The 26,020-nt window shown below is 42.8% G+C and overlaps 2 protein-coding genes across 5 annotated transcripts; one reads left to right on the top strand and one right to left on the bottom strand.

Annotated features, from left to right (window-relative positions):
* The first annotated feature begins 284 nt into the window (after positions 1–284).
* Positions 285–1,368, top strand: LOC101161046 (40S ribosomal protein S27-like). The gene is made up of 4 exons (XM_004068359.4): positions 285–421; positions 736–844; positions 935–1,045; positions 1,112–1,368. The coding sequence occupies exons 1-4, from the start codon at positions 401–403 to the stop codon at positions 1,138–1,140; spliced, it is 270 nt and encodes an 89-aa protein (XP_004068407.1). The 5' UTR covers positions 285–400; the 3' UTR covers positions 1,141–1,368.
* On the bottom strand, positions 1,263–25,344 carry tpm4 (tropomyosin 4). 4 transcript variants are annotated; one of them, XM_023954570.1, is made up of 9 exons: positions 25,037–25,344; positions 22,863–22,988; positions 6,213–6,346; positions 6,015–6,132; positions 5,873–5,943; positions 5,700–5,775; positions 4,122–4,184; positions 3,196–3,265; positions 1,263–2,180 (listed from the first exon to the last, which is right to left on the bottom strand). In XM_023954570.1, exons 1-9 carry the CDS (start codon positions 25,148–25,150, stop codon positions 2,098–2,100), a joined length of 855 nt encoding a protein of 284 aa, XP_023810338.1. In that variant the 5' UTR covers positions 25,151–25,344; the 3' UTR covers positions 1,263–2,097. The 4 variants fall into 4 exon arrangements, with proteins under 4 accessions (XP_023810338.1, XP_023810340.1, XP_004068406.1 ...); XM_004068358.4 differs by lacking the exon at positions 1,263–2,180 and adding an exon at positions 2,570–2,768 and having other exon boundaries at positions 25,037–25,341; XM_023954572.1 differs by lacking the exons at positions 22,863–22,988; positions 25,037–25,344 and adding an exon at positions 17,687–18,158.
* Between the last annotated feature and the right edge of the window lie 676 nt (positions 25,345–26,020).

Below are 26,020 nucleotides of genomic sequence, written 5' to 3'. Positions count from 1 at the left end.
TGGAGCTCCTGCACTATTTTATTGTAGGTCGAATAGTCCTGAGGATGCTTTTATAAAAACTTTGCGATTGATTTGTGATAATTTTTTAAACTAAATACAGGAATTCAACACGTTTAGTTTTTTAAATGACTGTGTTCAGCATTTAAAAGACTTTTTTTTGGTTAAGAATCCTATTTTTTCTAGATGAAGTTTCACATTTTATCCTGTTACATGTTTGGATTTGTTGATTTCCTTATTTCATTTCATCTGTTGCTCCTCCTTCAAACACAAAGACCTCCTCCTCATCCTCCTCCTCCTCCTCCTCCATCCTTGGTGCAGAACTTATTTGAGGAGAACTAGCAGGTGACTGGAGAAATCCTAATTTCACTTTTGCTTCACTTCAACTCATAAAAAGTCGTTGATGATCCGCGTAACTATGTCTGTAAGTACATTTATTTGTTTTCTGTATTTTTTAATGATGGACATGATGGTGTGACTTCTGACAGACAATTTTAGATAATGGAGATAAAATATTAGTTGTAAAAATAATGTTTTCTTTGGACATTAAATAAAATTTGAAATATTTGTTTAGCATAAAAGAAGCCAAAAGTAAAAACGTTTATACTGACTGAAGAAAGGCTTCTCCGACTTGTCTGGGCATGTTTGTGTTATCATTTTAACTGCAACCGCCAGGGGGCGCTCGAGTATTAATGTACCCAGCAACTTCAGTCAGAAATGGATTCTTTTTAACCCCAGCTGGCCAAAGATCTGATGCATCCCAGTCTAGCAGAGGAGATGAGGAGACACAAGAAGAAGAGGCTGGTGCAGAGTCCCAATTCCTTCTTCATGGATGTCAAATGTTTAGGTAGCTATAGAAGCACAGACGCCCCCCCCCCCCCCCCCCGTTTTAATTTTTTTTATCTTATAATCCTCACTTATTGTGGCTTCATCTTAGGCTGCTACAGGATCACCACCGTCTTCAGCCACGCTCAGACGGCGGTGGTTTGTCCCGGCTGCTCCGTCGTCCTCTGCAGCCCCAGTGGAGGCAAATGCAGAGTAACGTCAGGTACAGAAAAAAAGCTGCGTTTAACGTGTGTTTGCATTAAAATTACATCTATTTATGTCCTTTCAGGCTGCGCCTTCAGGAAGAAATGTGCCTAACATCTACAGGAAGGAGCAGGATACACGAGTTTTAAAGCACTTCTTTTCCATTTAAATCAATTAAACTTTAATCAGAATATAGTGGCACATCCAAACTTAAAAAAACAAAAATCAAACCAGTCCAGACTTCTGCAAAACATTTATTAAATCGACATGAAGGGGGAGTTGAATGAAACGTTTCATAGTCAGAATGACCATCACCAACAAAAATAAAATCTTTGAAGAGTCGTCCGTTTCTGTTCTTTGGTCTTTAGAGCTTCCCTGGCAGAAGGAAGTGTCTTTAAAATAAAAATTGAAAAAACCTCCACTTTCTAACATGGTTTTCTATTATGTACAATATTTATTGTGACTGATAAAAACTAGAGTGAGTCTTCTGGCGGGTCGGGGTTCTACTAGAATGACGGACGGAGGGGTGCGGGGTCCGTCTCACATGGCGGGTCGATGTAAACGTGCAGAGTCCCCTTCAAACGGACGGGACGTCTCACTCACGCCGCAGACGCCGTGCGACCCAGACGCTTCCGTCAGGACCGCCGAGCGTCTGACCCACCAGGGTTTGAGCTGATTTCAGGGGTTTTCCTGCTGCACCTTCGCTCAGAAATCCCCCAAAAACATCTCAGAGCGGAACAACGTGTGTGAATCAAAGCCATCGGTCGGGGCGATGATGACGTAGACGTAAAAAATGGAGCTGATTGGGGGGGGGGGGGGGGGGGGGGGGGTCTTTGGGCCGATTTATTGCTTTAGTCCCCTCCGGGTGACAAAGTGGAAAGAATCTAATCACAGCTGGATGTTAAAACAAAAAACAAACATGCCCCCATACTCTTAAAAACAAAAAGACATTAAGGGACGAGCATTAAGTTAAAAACCCCGCTTTCCGTGGGGAGCTTTACATATGTGGAATGGAGTCGAACATTTAAGGGAATGATGGCGACTGGCTCCTCCTCCTCCTCCTCGGGGGGTTTATAAGCTGTTCAGTTCCTGCAGGGTCTGGTCCAGGACTTTGTGCATGCTCACGTTTTCCTCTTTGGCGTGCGACAATTTCTCTGCAGAGACGAGAGAGAAACGTTAAGACGGCGAGCGTGGCGGCACAGACGTTTGCAGAAGCACGGGGGGGGGGGGGGGGTGTTGTACAGGAAACTGTGCCTTCCATGCATGAAGTGATGGTTAGAAAATCACCGGAACATCCTTCAGTTATTAGGAAAATAAAGTTTTTAAAAGGATCATCTGGATTTAGTAAAAAAAAACGCCTTAAACTTTAAATTCAGATGATCCTTTTTAAAACCTTTTGTGCTTTAGAATTATCCTAGATATTTAGTTAGAGGGTTTGTTGTATTCATCAACAGACGAGCTCACCTGGTCAAACTGATCTTCAGAAAATGTACACAGAAGGCCTCGTTTCATGTCAAACCACAACAATAAGTCTGCATTTATGTAAAGTAGGAAACAAACGTTTTATTCAAGTCCTTTCATACAGCCGGGTGGGCAGAAGGCGCATAAGCCACAGAGTGAATGACAGAGCGGCGCAGAGCGGCGAGGACCAGAGCAGGTCTACAGAGAGGTCATGTCATTGAGAGCATGGTCCAGCTCCTCACTAATGGCCTTGTACTTCAGCTTTTGAGCGTACAGCTCGTCTGGCGGCGTTCAAGGACGGCAGCGACAGACACGAGCCGAAAGCAGGATGAGGGACAGACGGAGGGCAGAGAGCGGCAAAGGAAAGAAAAGACAAAAAAAAGGAAATTAGGTCAGAGATGCTTGAAGGAAGAGTTCTGACGGTGTAGCTGTGTGCTGGAGGTGTCATAAAGCTGCAGCCATAACTCCATAAACTCCAGCTCCCCGTGCTTCATCAGCTGAATGACGCTGAAAACACGGGAGCACATCCTGTCCTCTGCAGAGGAGCCTTTCCAGATGCAACATGGAATTTAGAGTTTAGGAATTATGCTGCCCAGACACCACAAGCCTCACAGAAATGTAGTGAAGTCTGTCTTCACGTAGAAAGTTACAGAACAAAGGAGAAACTGGGTTTGTGTAGAAGGAAATGCACAGTTTCAGTTCTCGTACCTTCCAGATCATCGATGGACTTTTCCAGTTTGGTCACCGTCCGCTCGGCAAACTCTGCACGGGTTTCAGCCTGTCAGCAGTTCAGACGCACAATCAGAGCTCTACTACACAAGTTAGCTCAGACGCACAATCAGAGCTCTACTACACAAGTTAGCTCAGACGCACAATCAGAGCTCTACTACACAAATATAGCTCAGACGCACAAGCAGTGCTCTACTACACAAATATAGCACAGACGCACAATGAGAACTCTACTACACAGGTTAGCTCAGACGCACAATGAGAGCTCTACTACACAAGTATAGTTCAGACGTGGTTGTGTCCAAATTCTCCCTCCACTCACTCTTTGGTGCACTATATTTCTCAGAACAAAGCGGATTTATAAATCATCTTTGTAAAATGTTCGTTTTATAAAGTTATTAATTCTGCAAATGCATGACGAAATATTTAGCGTTTAAAAAAAGGATAGTTTCTGAATTGGATTGAAGTCCCACCTTGATTTTCTTTTGACCTTTTTTTAATGCGTTCCAAGTCGTCTTTTAAGAACCATTACGCCGTTTCCGGGCAAAATGAAACAATAGTTTCTTCAGAGTGGCAGAAGTCCCTTCAAAATTCACCTGTGAGTTGTGGGCGAGGCCGTTTTAAGTTTAATTTTCTTCATGAATGTCCTCCCTCTTAAGAATAAAAGCCACAGGAACGTGTTAAAAACACCATTTTCATTGGAGTATATCCAGGGAGCTGAATGCAGTATGTGGTTTCTGGGGAGGTTTGGAAGTACTGAGTGGATTTGGACACAGCCATAGATTCACATCTGAACCTGGGTTATTCACGCTAAAACTGCGAGGAAGACAAATAAAACACGAAGCTACTGTATTGCTACTTTGTAGTGTTTTTTAGAAACACAAATCATGACATCAGAATCTCACCTCCTTCAGTTTGTCAGTCAAAACTTTGATCTCCTCCTCGTACTTGTCCTCTTTTTCTGAGTACTGTTGACAGAAAAATAACGCCATCAGTTGCAGCAACAGACACATTTTCACATCTCCATCCACCAAACCAGTTTGGAAAAAAAAAGAAGCCGAATTGGCAACCATGTTTAAAAGTGAAACCACTGGAGGAAACGGAGCAGGCGTTGGCCCGTCCTGGGAACGGGTTCTGCTCCGATTGCCACCCAGGTCCCGTCAGGCCGAACAAAGGAGAAAGCATCATCACAGAGAAGGGAAAGTCCTGCTGCGATCACGCTGGCATGCTGCCGCGCTGCATGTCTGTGCCTGGAAAGAATGACGCAGCCCCAGAAGAATGCACCTCCTCTGCACTCCTCAAAGGAGGAGGACACACCTCACACAGCCATTAACCCAGCATGCAACGTCAGCTAGTCGTCCATGCAGAGGATTTAACGGACACCGCTCAGGAGGTTGGCGGTGGGACCCCCCCCCCACCTGTTTACACGTACACAACCTGCACAGTAACCCAAGGATCCCTGAGGAGCAACAGCAGCAAAGGTGACAGGAAGGTGGACGACGGCTAGAAGGCGATTCCTCATTCAAGCTGAGGCCCAAAGGCCGTAGGATCACATTTCTGCCTCGTCTCGCTGGTTAACAGGTTCATACGTGACGGTTAAAGCGGTTACCCATGTAGAATATGAGATATAAGCTGCTCATTTTGAGCCAAACCACTTGTGCAGCAAACTTGTCCAAAGTGTGTTCATTAACTCGATGTCCCCACCGTGTGTGGGAGGAGCTACCATCAAAAGTTTTTAGCTGTATGGAAGGAACGGTTGATGTTGAGAAATCAGGATGATTTATTTTGAAAGGTTACACAAAAGCGTTAGTTATCTCGTCTCCAAGTACTTTTATTACTTTTATTCTTTTGATTCCGTTTTTAGTGAGTGCGATTGGCACTTTTCTGATGTTTTTATGACCATTAATGACTTTTAAATATTTTTTATCCTTTTATGATCCTCATATTTTAATTTGTTGCGCATTTTTGGAGCAATTACGTAAATTCCCTCTGGATTAATAAAGTACTCCATCCATCCATCTATGTCTGGGTTCATGACATCATTGAGAGACTCTCCTGTTACGGCGAGCTTCACTCCTGCTGCAGGAGCTGCGTCTGAATGTTGGCGCTTTCGGCGGTACTTCCGTGTCTCTGTGACACAGTTTGACGACTTGCTGTCCCGCTTTAGTCCGAGGAAGGAAAAATTAAAATTAGAGGGACCTTTCTGACCAGATTCTCCTCAATGTTTGTTTTAGACTCCACCCCCTGATGACATCATCACGGGCCAAAGCTAACTTACAGTTTGGTTGATGTGATGCAAATCTTTTCTAAATTCTGATATTTGTACTGCAGAACCGCTCGAAAAATGCCGCCACCAAAGAATTGCGCAGCGCCCGCCGTTGACCTCAGATCACGTCTGTACACTGACTAAACACTGAACCCAGTTTACAAAACTACAAGAAAAAGTTGTATTAGGAACATTTTGCCCTGGCTTCCTGTTTCACCTTTTCAGCTTGGGCCTCTAAGGACTTGAGGTTGTTGGTCACGTTCTTGAGCTCCTCCTCCAGGTCGCTGGCTTTACTGCACACAAGCACAAAGGCAGGATTTACCTCACAAACAGCAGGCGGGAGCTGTGGTGCAGTTTTGCGTTCTTGTTTTGATGAATTTGTGCGCTTACCTTTCTGAGACCTCGGCCCGTTCCTCGGCCCTCTCCAAATCGCCCTCCAAAATCACCAGCTTACGGGCCACCTGAGGCAAAGAGCATCGCCGTTACAGCAGGTGAAGCGGGTGCAACCTGGCGCTCGCCAACGAAGGCTCACCTCCTCGTATTTTCGGTCGGCCTCCTCTGCGATGTGTTTGGCCTCCTTCAGCTGCATTTCCTGGATCTCCATCTTCTCCTCATCCTTCATGGCTCTGTTCTCTATCACCTTCATCCCTCTGCACAGTCAGAAGGAGCCGCATATCGATTTCAAAGCCTTCCACTTTCATTAATAACCGCGCTGAGAAGAAATGCTGACCTCTCGCTCTCGTCTGCAGCCTTCTCCGCCTCCTCCAGCTTCTGCAGCGCTGTGGCCAGCCTCTCCTGGGCGCGGTCCAACTCCTCTTCCACCAGCTGGATCCTACGGTTCAGAGCCGCTACATCCCCCTCAGCCTGGGAGGCAAAATGGAGGAAAGGAAGCAGACTTTAGTCAGTTTGCCTCTTCCCAGCAGTGAAACAGGACGGAAAAGACCCTAAAATGTTCAGGGGAGAGCAGGAAAGACTTAATGTGTCACTGAACGTCTCTCATATTTACCCGTTTGGAGTAAACCCTGCTAGCAGGTGTAAAAACTGGAAAGGCGACAAACTAAACGCACAATTAGAGAGCTCAAAGTGAACTTTGCAAAGCTTTCCACACTCATGACTAAACAAGTTTCCACAAACCGACCTCTGACCTTTCACAGCTTCAGTTAGGAAGTTAAAAAAAAAAAACATGATAATACAAACTAGTTAAGATTTGAATGCAGGGTCTTAAAGAATGGCACAGGTTTTCGTTTTGTGTCATCCTCTGATCTATTTTCAAAGAATCCACAGTGGTCTTTTACATTATAATTATGCTGTTTTTAGCCAAAATCAAAATACCCGTCTTGTTTTCTATGACATAGTTTCTGCAGAGTGCAGGACGTAGTCAGAAATTGGAGTAAGCCTGCCCTGACTTCCTGACATCCATCTGTTTACATGCTCTCCTGCTAGCTTACAGCCTCTCATCCAATACTGATCCATATTGGAGTTCTCCAGACGTACAGTTCAGATTCCAGCTCAGACGAGGAAAACTAGAGATGAACATGAATCCATTTGTCTACAAGTGGATGCGTTGGAATAGAGCGGAGCTGAGAGCTTGTGGCCTAATTCTAGCACCCACGTCACTGCTACGGGCTTTTTCCAACAGCATTTTTTCATCTGCTCCTGATTCACGACCACATAAATGAAAAAATACTCAGAAATGCAATTTTTGACTCGATTTTCTTAATACTAGTCCCCCATCATCCAAACAAACGCTGCAGGAACGTGTTCAAAAACACCCTTAACATTGGAGTGGGTCTATTAAAACTAAAGTTTCACATTACTTATTCAATCAACTTATCTTTGATAAATATGGGGGAAAAGAAACAGTTTTTCAAACACTTTACAGGGCTCTTATTCTGAAAATCTAAAAAAAAAAAAGTTTTTTTTTATATACAAGCACATTAACCTGTGGTGCTTTAGTTAAATGAAAATATTCTACTTTATCAGTTTTCTAATGAAACGTGAATTTACACATTAATAATCATAAATATCAGGAAGTGAAGTTTGAACGCCCATTCTCGTTCTCCAGGTGAGCAACAAATGAAAAGACGGCTGTAGGTCTCTGTGGAGACCTTCATATAAACGCAGAGCCCACCTGCATGAGACACATAAAACGCTGGCAAAGGTCATTTCCTGCAACGACCAAGCCGGCCCGCTCAGCGAGGACAAACGGAGGAAGATGAATCCAAACAGACAACAAGACAAGAATGTCCTCTGTTGGATGGAGACTTTGTTCAGGCTTCAAAACCATCCGCGACCGTCTAGCAGAGGGACTCTCAGGGAGAAATGAGGATTCTCAGACACACTACTCTGACGTCAGACAGTCAAGAGGTCAACCAACAAAAAGTAGGTCACTCAACTCAAGACATCGTTCTGCCAAGCTTTCTGCTGATGACGGACAAGCTTTTATTCTGATAAGCTGATCAGCTATCTTTTCTCCTGCAGTTTCCTCTTTTAGGAAATGTCTGACTATCCCTAGCACGTCCTACAGTGACTAATGCTAAGGGGGGGGGGGTGTATAAGTGTCCTTAAAACATGCTGGATTGTCATCAGCGCCACCGTCCACGGGTCAGCCCGTCGACGGTACATCTGCTCCATGAGAGGCGTCACGCAGGAATACAGGGGAGGCTGAAATAGCAGATACTGCCACATCCTGCGTCCTGAATGTTTGTGCTGCGGAGAATCCGGTCTGCACCCAAACAAGCGTGCTGCTCATGGGCTTCAGGGCAGCAGGCGGACCCACAAACACTTGGTAAAACAAGCCAACCTGTCCATCACAACGTCCCACAGGACTACCACCACCAGGTCACTTCTGTCCGCCAGGAGTTTACCGTCAAATGAAAGGAAAAGGAAAAGCTGTGCAGACAACGTGTGCGATCTTATCGCTCACCATCCTTGAGCACAGAGGGAGATCTCTTAAGCACTAACTTGTGTTAAAAAGCTGGAGGGTACAGAGAGCCTGTTCTCATGCCTGCAGCTTCCTGAGGCGTGACCAAAGAAGAGAGGAGCCCCGGAGTCCTGGGGGGGAGGGGGGGGGGCTGGATGTGCAGACTCTGCTGCTTCTCTTGATTATTTAACCAGATAGTGGGACAGGAGCGGCTCAGTTTCTTAAAAACAGTTCTGGAGTTGACGGGTAACAAGAATGAAAGTGTACTGCAAACCTGCAGTGCGGGGCGCCTAACTTTACAAATGGGGATCTTGAAATTGGTGACAGGAAGTCAGCCGACCAACGTCCTTTCATTTCCTCCCTGTGATTGTTCTCTTGCCTTCAAAGTGAGTATTCTCTCTTCAGGACATACCCTTCCTGTAGCACCCACTTCACATTCTCCAGCTGCCAGGGACACAAATGACCTTATATGGTGAAGCAACTATGGAAAATGTTTGCGTTGGAGGCAGAGTCTGACATTGAGCACAGATGTGTACAGACACGCACCCACGAGGCTCTTCTGTTATCATCACAACATGATCTGAATACCATTTCTCCCTTTTTAAAGAGGATTTTCCTTTGACGGCGTTTTACTCTCTGGACTGAAGATGCTTTAAGGGTTAAAGAGTCTATAAAATAGTTGGTCAAAGTTCATGTCAGAGGTTTGGCAGTCCTTATGCCTTTGAGCTAGACACCAAAACTTTCATTGCTCTGGGGTCTCAAAAGCAAATCCTTATGTCTGTCCATCTATTGGAAATATCTGCTTTGAACTAGTGGGGGTTGCTCGTTTTTGGGCAACACGCTGCCATTGAACACCCATTGAACGTTAAACCAGGTGAACTTAACCTGTCGGGGACTTCGATTTGTTAGCGTCATATGGGTGGCGTCCTTTTTGGTTTAACGGATGTGCCGACCATTTAAAAACTGACCATGAAGGAGAAATTAACGACTGTAGTTTGTGCGCAGCTGGAATTATGACATCATGTCTTTCTTACATCGGAATAGAAAAACCTTGAACCAAGATTTGCACTCTTGCGACATTTCACACAAAGCCTATTCGTGTATATGTATATACTACTAGTACATGCGCTAGTATCAGGTAGCAACAGTGTTCAAGCCCCTGCGTTCAGCATCACATGCCTGGTGTGTAAATACCATAAGGATGCAAGAAGAGGCCAAGGGCGAACAGAAAACCAATGCATGCTCATAAAGATCATCCAGAGCTTTCTACCAAAACAGATTTCAGTGCTGCCTTGGAACCAGACCCAAACTTGGTTCTTGATCTTTTTGAAGCTAAAGCACTCACTAACATCATGCAATGTTTTTTTAACTGGCAACAACTCCTTACTGGGTCATAAGAATAAGACTCCTTTTATGGTGGGCACATGGGGGGGCTTTGCACTTGGTCCACTCATACGCACAGCTTACTTTCTTGAGTGCATAAGCACAAAGGTTGGGTGCCCCCTCATTTACAACAACATTGCATGTAACTGCACAATTTTACACTGTCAATTTTCCCCCCTCCAAATTCTGTCCATGTGATACCGAGTCACTCAGCCAGTACATTCAACACCCCATGGGGTGTTTCATAGATAAAATTAACTTTCTCAGTGTTTGAAATGTTCGAGTACCAGTCACTAATGTACTGTCTTTACAATAAACAGTAGGTTATAATATGGGCTTTACCGTTTCTGAGCTGGGTAACCGGTTGAACCACTGTTGCAGCAGAGGCCGTTTAACCCCCCCCCCCAGCCCCACAATGCTTCCACATAGTTTACTAAATTACCAGCATAAAGTTATTTTGGTTTCATCATCAGCCTCACAATGACACCCCCCCCCCCCGGTCTTCTCCCTTTACTCTCTGAAATTCACATGAACACAAGCAGCTGAGCGTGTTTACATTGCTGTCAGATAAGGCAAATTCAGTATTTAAAACATCATAAACTAGACTTTTTCGAGCCTCAAACTGCATCCTCGGCCGCTTGATTCTCTTCTCTTTTTACGTTAACATCCTCTCTTTGTACTGCCAACAGCAGAAATGTCATCAATGTTGTACTGCTGTGCATTCACTGAGTGTTCTGTTATGAAAAGCTGTAGTCCTTCTCACCTGAACCCGTTTCTGTTTTTTTAAGAAGTAAAGAATATTCATTGGAGCAGAAAAACAGGTTTGTCCTGAAAAGGATTTAAATCCACTAACGACCACATTTACATAATAAAAGCCTCACCTTGACCTCACAAGGATTGAAGCAAATATTTCAATACGGGTGGCAGAGGTAGAGCGGTCAACCGCTGATTGGAAGATCTCACGTTCGTGCGCCGAAGTGTCATGTTTGGAACTTGCTGTGACCACTTCAATCTGTGTTTTAGAAGGATTAGCGGATGGAAAAAGGAATCAGAAGGGTTTGTTCAAGAGTTGGGTGTCTCTGAGTGGTGCCACAAGAGTCAGTGGTCTGCTCTGATTGCAGTAGTTTCTAATTGAAGCGTCCCAGAGTCTATGCAGTTAAGTAATTGGAGTGAAAACGTGCTCAAGTCTTCATATGTTCATGCTAGCTTGTGGAAACTAAAAAAAAAGTAACAATTTTTATTTTTATCTGCTGTCGTTACCCATTGGACACAGATATCTACTCAACTTACTCGACCACATTTGCAAGTATTGCACACAAACAGGAATATCTGGACCCGGCCAATAAGAAGTGGGTTTGCGCCTTCGACCATCTCTGGTTTAAACCAAGGTTTTTCCACAATGGTCTTCCAAAGCCCACTGTCTTTCATGTTTTCCACATTACCTTGCTTAAAAACAGCTGATTCGGCTCATTATCCAGCACTTCAGAGAAAACATCCAGGATAGTTTGCTCTGAGAACCCGGTTTGGGAAACACATGGTTAGACCATCATATGGGCTTTATGTGTGTCAGTAGTGGCACAGAAAGACTTTTTTCAGAGCTTCCAACAACTGAGCCTGCTGGCAAGAATTTATTTGTATTTCTTGTTCAATCGGTCGAACAATTGAGAATTTTGCCGCACTGGTAGCTCTAGAATACCGACCAGGCAGGTGGTTGATATCAAAGACCCTAAATAATGAGTAGACACTCCATCATGTTTACAGTTCAATCATATGATGGCGGTGTACTGACATGGCTCCATTTCTGTGCAAAACAGGTAGGTTGTGGAGAAGCAACCACGAACATACAAAGAACAAAGAACCAGCTAAGCAAAGACACCAACACATGCACTGGTTTTTTTTGGGGAGGAACCAATCCCACCCAGAATTTAAACCAACTATCCTCAACACCATCATGCAGCCCTTTCTGACTAATCTATATGTATGTGACTGTGTCAAAGCGGACCTCCAGGACAGATCCTACTCATAGCAGACAACTGGACCAGTACCATATGGGGTTGATTGCACACTGTTACTGGCTCCACTCAAACTCTACAGTGTCCAGGCATGGCCAGGACATATGTTTATATCGTAGGTCGGAATTTTGCGTAAAGGTTAAGTTATCTGCCAGAGCTTAAGGTCAAGGCATCACTATTACGTTCGTGTCCAGGGGGTGGGTGCCGTGGCAGACCTCTGCAAGGCGGGTCAGAAGCCATTGCCTGGGAACGGCATTCCCAGCTACCAATATATATCTACTTTGGAGTTAGAGATAACTCCAACTTGTGTGCGGTGAGTGCGTACAGTACAAAATATTCATAAAGCAAAGAAATTTAAACTCTACTGAGAGTAAAAGTTATAAATGTACAGTATGGAACTGTACTTCTCAAGAACTGTCTTTCCTATGGGCTGCGTGGTAGCTTAAGCAATAGATATAATTTTCACAAAGTTTCTGATGTCCTTTGATGGTAACGTGATGTTTGCTGGCACAAACGTAGAAGAAGAATATGTTACATTTTTTGATGAGACTGAGTTAGGGCTATACGATATGAGGAAAACTTGCGATATGCGATGTTAGAGATTAATATTGCAATAACTATATGATTTGCAGTATATAAACAAATAGAAAAATAACCAAAAACATCATTCCCATTTCATTGCAACAGTTTAAAAATTATACTCCAAATGACCCTCATCGACATAGGTGACAAACATCTAACTTATGAGGCCTCCATCTGATTGGTCAAAGCATAAAGGGATTTAGATAGATAGATAACTTTATTAATCCCACAATAGGGAAATTTCATTTATCTGTGGCAGCAACACGACATTCAGAAATAATCTATATAATATAACATCAATAAAGGACATCACAAATTACATTTATATTAGATAATTAAAAATATTAATAAAATTATTATCAAAAATTATTATCAAAAATGAGATTCTTATTAAATAAAGAAATAGCAAAAGTGTAAAAAAAAATAATAACATATATGTAATATATATATATATAATATTATATATATATATATATATATATATATATATATAATATTATATATATATATAATATATATATATTATATGATTCGTTAAATGCTTCAAGCTGCCATAAGATTGTTTTAACACATTTTGAATTTACGATTTATTGCGATATTCGCCGTCTTTTGTGATATGCATATTGCAGAGCTGGATATTGCGATAACGATAAATTTGCAGTATATTGTGCAGGCCTAGACATTTTACTGGTATAAAGCTCATTGAGACGACTACTGTTGTAATATTGGGCTATATAAATACAAATTGAATTGACATTATCAGATAAAAATAATGTAAGATATTATTATCACCAACATTTAGAATATTACATCCATGAAGACCCACATAAGAAAGCTCTCATAATAACCTTTTTACTTGAATACGATATAAGAATCGTCTTTTTGTTGTTGTTGTTGTAAACTCTGTACAGCCTCACTTTCAGATACAGCACAGTTCTGCTGGGAAGAATTCAGAAATACCAGAATGTACTACATGCACTATAGACATAATGGAGGACAAGTGAAGGAGGAATCTAATTATTGGCAGATTCCAGGGCAGTGGGCTAATGAGCTGCACAACGCTGTTGAGGGGTACATTATTCCTGACACAGATGGTACTTAGCATTAATGTAAATGCATGTGTTTAATCTAGTCCTATCTGTCTGTCATGAGGGATGATATGCAAAAGAAGGCAGTTGAACATCCAGGAAGACATTACATTGCCAACAGTTTTGATGGTAATTGTTAGCAATAGGACACCAGGTCCTTTTCTGACTACTATTGCATGTTTTTCCAGGCTAAATTATAAATAAATTCTTCTTACATCAAGGATTGTTGGCAGAACTCAAAGAAAAACCTGCAGGTCTATTTTTTACCACTATTACATCTGCTGTAAATGCTTTAAATAGGTTACAGTTTGTGATGCAAATACTGTAATCTCCAAAGCCCGTTTGGCTAAATTCAAATTAATGCCACACATCCTACAGCGACATATTCCTCTCTTTGCTGAGCCCACAACCTTGGCCTATATAATCAGCTAAGCCACGAACGTCAGGGTGTTCCTCAGATCACCACAAAAAGCCAGAAAGTATCCGCATGTGGCAGTTAAATTTGGAAAGTTGGGCTATTCCCCGGGAGATGGTCCAAAGAAAACGGTTAGACCAGGAAGTCATTCTTTCCAAAGATTTGTAGGAGACCGTTAGAGGCACAGCAGAAAACGCTCACACATTCTAAAAAGCGAAGGGGTTGCAGATGATTAAACAATACGGACGATAAGCAATTTAAATGTATTGTGACAGAATTTAAAGTAAAAAGTTTTTTGTGCGAAAAAACAAAACATTTCTATCCTAGAAACTGTGAGTAAAAGGGTTTTGATACAAGGGTTTTGGGAAGTGATAACTCAGAGGGACAAAACACAAGTTCATCAAAAATCAGACCAACTGATAGAAAAAAAAAAAACACGCTTCTCTTTCTGACTGGACCTGGTCCAAACGGTTCTGACAGGAAATCCACGGGTTTGGCACCACAACGTCAGGAAAGACGACTACAGCGAGCACGACGGAGAGCCTCACTTGCTGAAAGCGCTGCAGTACCTTGGAATTTGAATTTCCCAGAATACATCTGTTTATTTTGAGGAGGCGGTTCATGTTTTTCTACAGAAAGCCTGGGAAGCGTAGCTCCAGAATGAAGACTAAGGGTATAATAAGGTCAAGGCCAGCATCAGATAACTTCAGCTGAACATTGATAGTCCCTGATTCAATAAGTGCAGAACTACTTAATCCTGGCAGCTGAACGCGGTGGTGAAAAACCGCCGTCAGACAAAACGGTCTTTCTAGAGGGAAATTTGAATCAAACGCTGTTTTACTTATTTGGACCCAAAATGGAGCAAATCTTTACTGTTCCAAAAAAATAAAAAAAAGTAAGTACAGGTAAAAAGAAAACTGGCACACAACCACCGACTGGAATCCACACCCCAAAACACACCTCTTCCTGTTTATCAGGGCTGGAGCTCAGGGACAGGAAGTGCTGGGGGTAGAAGCGTAGGAAATACTGGAGAAGGAATTGCAAGGCAACATCCTTGGAGGGGCAGTCAGGGCGGGGTAAATACTAGTGAATGCTCAGAGCCCCACTTCCTTCTTGTTTTAAATACAATGTTGGAAAAAGAGACGATCCATGTCAAACTCGATTTCTGTACGGTGTTGTGTTCAAGCATTAACAGTCTATGACAACCGCATGCTATTTGCTGACAATAAAACCACAATAAACAAAGCAGACAAAAAAAAAAAGAGGAATTGCCCTTTTTAAACTCTTTGGAAGGGTGAAGAGGGATAAAATTAGAACTGTTTTAATTTGGATCCGCTGATCTCTTTAGACTAGAACGGTGCTCAAAGCAGAATAATGACCAGCTAGAAAAACCAAACAGCTCAATGAGAATAAAGCCGCTAATATACGTGTTTAATGAGCAAAACAAGACAATATCAGGCTTTTGTGATTCAGGAAAGCCCTCAAGTGCCTTATAGCGGTTAAGTAACATCATTAAAAGTGTCAAAACCACACAAGGAAAACCATGAAGCGGTTAGTTTTATCGTTCTGTGACAGATGTGGCTCAAGCGCTCATAGTTCCTTCACATTTTCACATTCATTGTACACAGCAAGGTTCCTGTTTTGATCCTCCTGTGCTGCAAAGAAAGCCTTCTTGTGCTCAGGAATGACTCCAGGTTGTCCTAATTATTCACATATGGAGGGAGCACAAGCGCAGAGCTGCATGTGGAGGGAAATGCAAGCAGCTCCCAATGACTTCTGCCTCCCAAACTCTATGCGAAAGGAACATGTTCAAAACAAACCAAAAATGAAACAAGCCAACAATCATGCTGAGGAAAAGTATGCATTTCCATGTAAGGCTGGGGGGGGGGGGGGGGGGGGTTGACACTATATTTCAAAATAAAATTGCTTTTAGCTACTCATTTCCTACATTTTCAGATTTACCAAACCCCGTCGAGCGTGGGGCAAACCCCTCAATATGATTGAAACTTCCCCCCTATGATAATCTTTTGATCTGTTTTCAAAGCGTTCCCAACTATTATACTGCTTTTAGCTAAAATAAAAAACCTGTTTTCCAGTGACAGACTGGCGACCTGTCCATGGTGCCCCCTGCCTTCGTCCTTAAGTGGCTGGGATAGGCTCCAGCAGCCCCGTGACCCCAAAGGGGATAAACTGAGGAAGATGAATGAATGAAAAAAACTGTTTTCTGGGACGTAGTTCCTGCAGTGCAACGGGAATTCATTAGAAATTCACCCTTAAGTTGTGGCCGGGATAGCTCCCCTCCCCAGTGCTGAGAGCTCTTTGTCTCCATTCTTTCCTGCTAGCTTACAGCCCCCATCTTCCCCAACCTAACATCATTAGTGCAACTAAAAAATATCGTAGCTATCCAGCCGTACGGTTCTGATCCAGATTCCAGCTCAGACGAGGAAAACAAAGAGGTTCCTGGATCCATTTCTCTGACAGTGGATGCATCAGAATGGAGCAGAGCAGAGAGACTGTGGTCCCCCCCAGTGTATTTTCTACGTCACAATTAAGCTTTTAGAAACCACTTTTTTGTCTGCTCCTGATTTAAAACCATTTGACTAAAAGATAAACCCAGAAATGCAATTTTAAGCTTAATTTTCTCAATACATGTCCTCCTTTGTTAGAAAAATACCACAAAAAAAACAACACAATTTTCAAAGTTTTAAAATGTAAAGTGAAATACTATCCAACAGATATACAGATAAGAGTGTTACTGCAAAACAAGCTCGCAAGGAGTTTTAACATCCATCAGTTTCCTTCCATCTGTGTTTAATGGAGTTTTAACAGCGTCTGATCAGACACTCGGTGCCATTGATGCATCCACAGCAGAAATAAAGACTAAACAGTCTAAAGGTGAAATCAGAAAGCTGCTCCATTAACCATTGAAAGGTCCAACAAAAAGAGTTGTAGAACACAGCAGCTCCTTTCATCAGCTCAGCTGCAATACCTGTGCGGCCACACCTTCCCCTCCCACTCCCAGCCTGTCCTGTAATTACAGCAGCTTCTCTGCAGAAGATATGGCTCCATAAAGCAGCTCCTGAATCTGGTCAAGACGCTTACTCAACTCTTGCCACTAAGCATATTCTTCTTAACCTTCAGCCTCAAACCTTTTTTTTTCCTTTTTCTTGGAGCCATAAAACTAGGATGTGAGTCAAGAGGCAGCCAGGTGACCAACAAACACAGATGAGTCACAATGTAGAGAACGTCCACTAATGCTGACACAAGTTCTCCTTTCCAGGGAGCCTGTCCCACATTAAGGCTCCACTTGAATGCCTACAAAAAGTGATTTATAAACTTCTTCATCAAGCCCCAATAAGTCCCATTTAGAAAGATGGGTCTATAGTCTGTCTGAGAAGGTTACACCTTTCAACTGCTGCAGGAAACCGTCCAAAAGTGTTGAAAAGTTCTAACCTCCAACTTTATTGACAAAGCCAGACGTGAACATAACGTTAACATGACTTTAAAGCCAACTGGTCAGACGGTTTTTATCTTTTGGGACTGTAACGTCTACGTGGTGGTGTGGTCATCACTGGGCATGCGCAACAGCCTTCGCAATACTTTTTTTTTTTTTTCTACACGGGACCAACGCCTTGTCTTGTGGCACAATCACGCCCGCAGGAGAATCAATGACACTAAATGAGACGACTTCTTTAACACGCAGGCTCGCGCGCCTTGCAGTCGAGGCACGAGGACCCGGGAAAAGGAAAGAAAGAAAAAAAACAGAGAGAGAGGAGGAGAAAATGAAAAAAGAAATCTCACTTTCTCTCGGAGCTCCCGTTCATTGTCCAACTCTTTCTGTAGAGACTCCGCTCGGTCCTCCGCTTCGTCGGCTTGCTGCTGCAAACACTGAATCTTCCTCTTCACGGCGTCCAGAGAGTTCATGCCTGCCATTTTAACGCTTTTATTTAAAAAAAAAATCCTACAAATAAGACTATAATTCTTGGTTGTGCAAAGAAAAAGTGCGCAGCTGCTAAATGGGTGAAGTGATGACGGGAAAACTGCGATAAAAAAAAAAGAAAATCACGTGAAGTGTTCCAAGAAGAAGAAGTTCCGAAGTTTCTGGAATGTGAAGAAAGTGACTCAAGAGCAGCAAAAAGAGAGCAGACGTGGAGGTGTGAGGGTCCAGGTGATCTCCGGGTCTGACGGGAGACCGATGGAACGAAACCTCCGGAGTTTGGTCCTGGTTTTGAGGAGCACTGAGGCGCTGTGAGCACCGGAGAGAGCTATGAGCGCCAGACCGAGCCGGAAGTGGAGCGACAGGACTGGTGGGGTGACGTCAGATAGGGCGGGGACTGTGTGTGAGCGCGTGCGCGCCTGTCTGATCGGCACCAAACTTGGGGAAAATGAAGCAAAAATTGTGTTGTTGTTTTTTTTGTTTTTTTTTAGTATTTAACTATTTTGATCACTTAAAATGTGTAAAACCATTCATGGAAAATACCATTTTTTTAACCAGATTAGTGAAACTGTACAACACAGTTATGAGAGACGGGAAGAGGGCAGGGGGTTGCTTCACACCAATGGTCCCGCCCACATCACCAAAGCCAAATCTGCAACAAACTCCTGCTGCTGGGATTAAAATAGATCGAAAGATGGTCGTAGTGGGACTTTAAGTGGAGTCATGAATCAAATGGTACATTGCAATTAGCACATCATCAGCATAAAGCCTGAAGAGGTTACGTGTACATGTTTCTCTTTAAAAGCACAAAAACAATGTGACCAATTGCTAGTGTTATTTACAGTTCACAGCTGAAAAATCAGCTTTTGTAAGTTTTACTCTGCCTGCTTATTCCCACCCTGCTTGTTTTCCCTCTTTCCCTGCTCTGGTAGTGGTGGATTACCTCATTCAGGTGTGTTCAGACATTCAAATCCTGAAAGAAAATTCAGTCTGATCCAGGTAATTGGCAAGAGTAAAGTGATAGATTTGAAGGATCATGGTGAGGCAGCTCTGACAGAGAGCATCTTGATGAAACGATCACCTCCTGGATGTTGAATATCGCATCCCATTTATGGTCATATGCACAGCTTTCACTGAAATTCGACATATAGGGTGTGGTACCACCGCCGAACTTCTGAATTGATTAGAACCATGTATACAGGATTATCTTTTTTTTTAAGTTCAAATCTAAAATTCATTTGGTTTGGGTCAGAATCTTTGTAAAATTTGAGAAATAGCTTGAAAGGACAATTGATTCATGGAGCAATTCATGCTGAATTTTCTAACTTACTGGATTGTTTTTTTAACCCCTCCCTCTGTCACATCAAAGTTTATTTCCTTGGAAAGTCTAGTTTGTTTACCAAGTGTGAAAGTTTTCTGAACTCTGCTGTGGACCAAACTCTGTCCCAGTTGAATGAAAGGGTCTTGGAAGTGACACCGATCTGCAATAGTGTGAACTCAAATGACCTTAGTGGACCAATTGAAAGAAGTACATCAAAGTAAGCTAGTTTTGAAGTCTAATGCATTTCAAGGAGGAAAAAATAAACAGCCTAAAGCGCGAGTCCAAAGAAGTGTGAAAAAGCGGTGAAAACGGTATGGTAAATGTGGTGTAACCACAGGGGTGTAACGAAGGGTTGGTTATCTCGAAGACTATTAGTACCGGCTAGAGTTCTTCTGGTCCATGTGTTGTTTTGGAGCAGGACGTTTGTCCTCTCTTTGGGAAGAGTGCAGATTTTGAAAGCAAATGTGACACTTCTTTGCACTTCCACCCAATCCAAACCTGACTTAAAAGGGGGCGATGATGAACTATCAACAGAGCCAGAAGTACACCTTCAAAACCAGAGGAGAAAGACGCCCCAGACGCAGTCGCCCTCTCTGCTGCAGTCATGAAGATGCTATCTGCTGAGGCCAATACAGATGGAGATAAAGAGAGTAATGAGCCTCTGAATTTCTTCCCTCAGAGGTTTTGCTGTTAATGAGAGCCACGCCCACCCTAAACCAAAACACACTCATTCACGTTTAACAGAGGTCAAGACGACCTCCTGGGGTTCATGAGAACTCCAGCCTCCTCTTCTCCGCCCGCAGGAGCTTCGGCGTCCTCCATGTGTGGAGGAGAACCAGCTTCTTCCAGATCCCCTCAACTTAAAGAGCAACTCCTTTGAGTTGCTGTTGCCTTTCTTTCATCTTAAACCAGTCTGGCCTTCCTCTGACTTGTGACATCAACAAGGCAACTTCAATGAAAAACAGTGTTGCTCACTGGATTTCCGCTCTCTTTAGACCCCAGAAATGTTCATCTGGAAGCAGCCTTAGTCACCTCAAACCTCTGTGGTTCCCGGTCTGGTTGTTGGTTTGGACCGATTTGGAGAATTTCTCGCGTGTTGCCATGCGGTAGATTTAACATGAGGCTGAAAAGACGTCGCAAAAGGTGGTGAGCGTATTTGGAACAATTCGGAACTACATATTCAAATGATACTGCAAATACATACTTTCAATTTAACTTTAAGGCTTCAGATGATCCGTCTACCCTTTGGGTCTCTGATTATTTGAATCCTCTTCCAACATTTTTACCAGTGATGTGCATTGTATCTGTAAATCCCACTTCAGCCTAACCCAGACCCCTGCTTGTGTTTTGCTAATTCTCTCCTGTTCATGAGATCAGCCTGAAGACAAAGATGGGGGGGTTGCTGTTAAGTCGACTGCCACACCTCAAGCTGGCTCATATCTACTTAAATCCAGTTCTGGTGCTTCCAGCATAAACGTAAATCTCCCCTGATCGTCTTATGGAGCCGCTCTCTTATTTTTCTTCTTGCCCCGGAAAGGACTGAAGCATTGATTTCATTAGACACAGGCGTGTGGGGCTTTCTGTTTGCCTTAGCTGCATTCCTCACATACCAGTAACATACCACCCCCCCCCACCACCACCCCCACACATTCACACACCCGCACCCCACCCTCCAGATCTCGTCTGCCCCATCCAACCGCTGCCTGGCCAGCTTTTCTTCTGCCGAAACCAAGACGACGCTGTCACTTTTTTCACTGCATGGGGGCTGTGATCCTCTGAAGGCAGCATCTCTTTGCCTGCCTGGGTTAATAATAAACATTTATGACCTAAATATTACCAGCCCTGGATTTTTTTTTTGTTTTTGATGAAACTTGGCTGCTTCCCCACTGGAGATGTACACTCCAGCTCTGTAGTCTTCTGTGTGAATTCACATGTGTAATGACTTGACTTCTGCCTCTAATAAAGGACATGCGATGTGGAATTCATGGGAGTGGAGCACAATGGCTTTGCGGCTTGTGCCTTTGCTGTCGCTGTGTGGCCTCATTACAGTTAAAGCAAATAAACGTCAATGTGAGCATGTATTTAAACAAAAACTGGCATTGCTTTAATTCTCCCGGTGAAACTACACTTAATGATGCAAACCCCACTTGACCCACTTTGACTTGTGAGTTTTTTTGCATTTAGAAATGATGCGAGTTTGTTTATTCATTGTGTAAGAGTCGTCCAGCAGGCCCCAGACTTTAACTTTGTGCTTGTTTGGTAATACTTTCCTTCAGTCTTTTCCTCTTTTTTCCATGAAATTCAGTCACGAGGCTCAAACTAATTTGGGGCAAACTATTTTTATTTCACTTTTGTTCTTGTGGTTCACTAACATTTAAAGAGTAATTTGCTGCATCTTACTATTTAAAAAATGCCCTTTCACTGAGTGACAGGAAGAGTAGACGGGACATCGGCATGTCAGTCACCTGTGAACTCTGGGGGGGCCTAAAGAGGAGCCCGCTTTGAAACCATGCAGTTCTCAGTTCTGTCTCTCGCAGATCCTTTTCTCCTCAATTTAACCCAACTAGTTCCACAACATCTGCTCTTTCAATTTGATCACTTGTTTATTCTAAAATATGATCTATTTCTAAATGATTCATGAAGATCAGATTAAATTGGGCAAGACCCCTCGCTATGTAGCCACAAGGGGGCTCTCCCTGTGCCGGTCCCCAGCCCGGATACATTTCAGGGTTGTGTCGGGACGGGCATCCAGCGTAAAAAACGATCTGCTGCGGCGACCTCTGACAGGATGTGCCGAAAGGTGAACAGCAGCATCTGTTTTAAAAAAGGCAGGGAATTTCAAAATAAAACAAACAGGCCCCGTTGGATTGAGGAGTCAACTGAAGTCGCTAGTTCTGACTCATGTCTTTGTGCTCCTGTCAGACACTGCATTGCACTCTGGGAAATGTGTGCATCATATTCAGAAAGAAGAAGATAAGTAGTAGGTCTATTTTAACGGAATATTTTTAACTTAATGAAGGGGAATTTTCTCAAAAGAGGAACAAATGGTTCTATTTTGCGGAAATGACTTTAAAATCTTTAAGATTAGACGTTTTTCTTTTGTCTAGTTCAGTTTTTCTTAGGTGACTCGAATCTCAGAAATTCAGCTTTTTCTGTGTTTTATAAGAAACAATTGCAGACTTTCAAAGTGTGTCATTGTGTTTCTTTGAATTCCTTAAAAACACTAGTGTATTTTGAGACTGTGACCCAATGACAGAGTTTTCTGTTTTCTTGTTGACAGTAAAAGCATGATGTGAGTGTGAGAACTCCAATCTAAAACGAAATACCACTGGTGACACTTCATGCTGTGGTATTTCATAGACTAAGAAGATTATAATAAAGGTTTTAAGAAGTGCTTCTCTCTGCTCTGCTAATTTAGTCTTTCAGACAGACTTGGATGACTGGAATGTGTTTTTCTTTTGTTCCTGTGTTTTCGGTTGTCAAATTTACAGTTTGGCCATTCTTCAGGAGTGGCTGCACAGGAATGCAGCGATCTCAGAGATGCCTCAAACCTCTCGCGGCGGTTCAAAGTGGAGCCACAGCTGGTGCTGGCTCTGAATCCAGCAGTGGAGTTTTTGGAGATCGTCCCTCATTGTGTGGATAAAGTCACGTGAAGGAAGTAACCTTAAAGCGGCCTTCTGTGCGAGTTTCTGCTGACGTTGAGCGGTGACGATACTCACGTCTGCAGCTTTCTTCTCTGCCAGCTCCAGTTTCTCCTGCGCATCTTTAAGGCCCTCAGAGAATTTGTCCAGCTCGTCCTCCGTCTGCTTCAACTTCTTCTGAAGGTCCAGCAGCTCCTCCTCCAGCTGTAACAGAACAGACGTTTAGCTCTGCTTTTCGTTGGATAATGCAGCACAGGAATTCCTGAAAACAACATCTCCATGCTTCTTTTCAAAACCGCCAGCATCTTCTGAGGCTTGAGATTGATGACGTTGCATAAAGCAGACTCTCTAACCACTGGCTATGGTTGCACACTTGGGTCAGCCGGTTGGTTTTATGGAATTCAACCATATCTGCACGAAAAGGTTAACTCTCGCCCTCATACGATAAGAGGAGTTGCTGTGGTCAAAGTTGCCCTGACACACTCATGCACAACTATGCACGCACACACACACACACACACACAGTCCAAGTGTTTTATTTGCAGTGAGTGTGACAATCGCGTTGAGTCCCACACTCACACCTTCCCTCCTCATGTCTATAAATACAGTATTTATCTGTGAGGACAGATGCCTGGACTGTGCTGTGTGTGTGTGCGCGCTTTGTGTGTGTGTTTAATCTTACATTTGTCTGTGCACACTGCATTTGCATCGATACACAGAGCAGCGTTTAAAGTTTAATACTCATCTGTCCACACATTCAGTCCCTTTTTTAACTACAGTTTAAACCCCTCCACGTCTGACTTTATTTCCATTTAAAAATAAATCTTTATTTTCAGTGTTTTTTTCATTTTAATATGATGCTAAATTAAGCAGAGTCCTGGATTAAAGGGAAATAAAGGCAGGATATGGTATAAAGGGGTGAAGTGACCCAGGTGGAAAAAGGACCATTTATTTCCGCTTAGGTGATCAAATCCAGGAACCAGACTGGTAGGAATTGGATTACTTCAAGCAATCAAAACAAAAGACATACAGTATTGATCTATATATAGATTTATCCAATTTATAGGGTGATTAGTCATGACGCAGTTGGAATTTTTTTTTAATGAAGATACGCATCCATATACCTCCACATAGACATGTATATGATGCCATTATAACTACTCTTAATCATAAATAGACATATTTTTAGTTAAAAATATGGTATGACACATTGAATACATTAAATGTTAGGTTTGTCAAAAAGAGTAATTGAAATTAAAAGAATAAATGCTTGAATGGGAGTGGGATAGGAGCAAAATTACATAATCCCCACCCCTTTTAAGCATTACTCCTTTTTTTTTTTACATACACTTACTTCTGTTGAGATTTTACTTATATTTATATTATACCAGTCCAAGTGCAGATACTTTATAAGTATTGATCTATGAATTAAGAAAGATGAAGCCTTATTTGGGTTTGGTTTCAGCTTTTTAAAACCTTAAAACCGCCTGAACTTCAGCTTTAGGGCCGATCCTCTTCTGGTGTTGATCCTCTTCTCTTCAGGGTCTAGTTGAAATGTTTTTTTTTTAGCTGGCACCAGGACACCGGTGCTGATGGGGATTCGGCACAAAAAAGCAAACACTATGTGCTGATTTGCAGCTGTGATGATAAAACAGATGTTTGCGGCTCGAAAACTTGATCTTCCTGCTTTATAACAACAGAAGCTGCATTTTAAGACTTCCTTAGTGGTTGAAACGTTTTAGTGCAGAATACAATCATCTGATTCAAACCTCTGTTTTTCTTTGGTCACGGTTTTGTTTCAGTTCAACTTGCAAAATGTGTTTTACAAACCAAACTTTTTGTTTTAGAGAAAATTAAGCATGGTATAGTGTCATAACACCATAAACAATAAATCCTTCAGAAAATGTTTAACACATCCATTTGAACTGTAAAGACACTGGTCTGCAGTAGGGAGTAATAATGCATTAAGACAATCCCATCCATAAAAGTTTGTGTCCTTGGAAGTATGTTTGGTCTGAAATTCATGTTGTGATTGACCTCAAACCCAAGCAGAGAAAGGAATGAACTTGGACAATTTAAAGCCTTTCTACATAAACATCTTTTTATAATAAAGACTTTTATGGTACACTTCTTTCTTCAATTAAAGTTAATAAAACAATAGTTTTGGCATTTTTATTCATTATGGTTTTTCAGCTTGATGAACAGCTCCCACGTAAGCAGGCCTCACTTCTGATCATCTGCGCCTCCCTCACCTGTTTGCATTTGTCCTCTGCTGCCTTTTTGTCCGTCTCTGCTTGTTCTGCGCGGTCGATGGCGTTCTCCTTGTCCAGTTTCAGCATCTGCATCTTCTTCTTGATGGCCTCCATGATGTCAGCGTAGTTTGGTCGACCACTCGTTTGCCTCCTGAGGTGCTGAGAAGTGGAAGTTGGTGCTGCAGGAGTGAGTTTGGGTCCAGCAAAGCTGCACAGAGGCAGTGGAAGAGAAGGAGACAGAAAGGCAGAAACAGAGAGAAGGAGACAGCGGGAGAAGTGAAAAGAGATGGAGAGTCCACCCCTATATGGATTGGTTTTTGAAGCAGAACCTGCCTCCAGTCTCTGACCACCCTCTCCTCCTCCTCCTCCCTTTCCGTCATCTCTTTCTCCGTCCATTCCTTTTTTTTCATCCCTCCAATCACCACTCTACATCCACTCCATCCCGACACCCGGACTATCACGGTCCTGGACACTCCACCCTATCAAAGCCGGCTCCTAGCCTGGCCGCTGCTCTCCATTCTCATGGCTGATGTCCTTATTTGGACGACTGTGTTTCCACAAAGTCAGAGAGATAACGCAAACAGGTTCTGTTTCCACATTTAACCGGCTGTCAAAGGCTGCGTCTCAGGACTTGAGTCCTTCGGTCCTGAGTGCCTCACATCCAGCAATCAAGCATTTGCACCCATTTAATCTCCTGCACTCTACTACTGCATAGCTGTCCATCATTTGTTATGATTTTGTAATTAAATGCGTCTCTTTTCATCTGTTTACAATATACAAAGATGAATATTTTGTGTAACTTTCAAATCAAATCAAATCAAATCAACCTTTATTTATATAGCACTTTTTCAACAACATGTCACTCAAAGTGCTGTGCATAAAAACAATAAAATTTAAAAACAAGATGACAAGACAAACCGTGCGACAACCCCCCCCCCTCCCCGCAAAAACACACACACACACACATCAATAAATAAATAAATA

Source organism: Oryzias latipes, chromosome 4 (genome assembly GCF_002234675.1).
Source record: "Oryzias latipes chromosome 4, ASM223467v1".
NCBI lineage: Eukaryota > Metazoa > Chordata > Actinopteri > Beloniformes > Adrianichthyidae > Oryzias > Oryzias latipes.
This window is presented reverse-complemented; position numbering and strand designations above follow the sequence as displayed.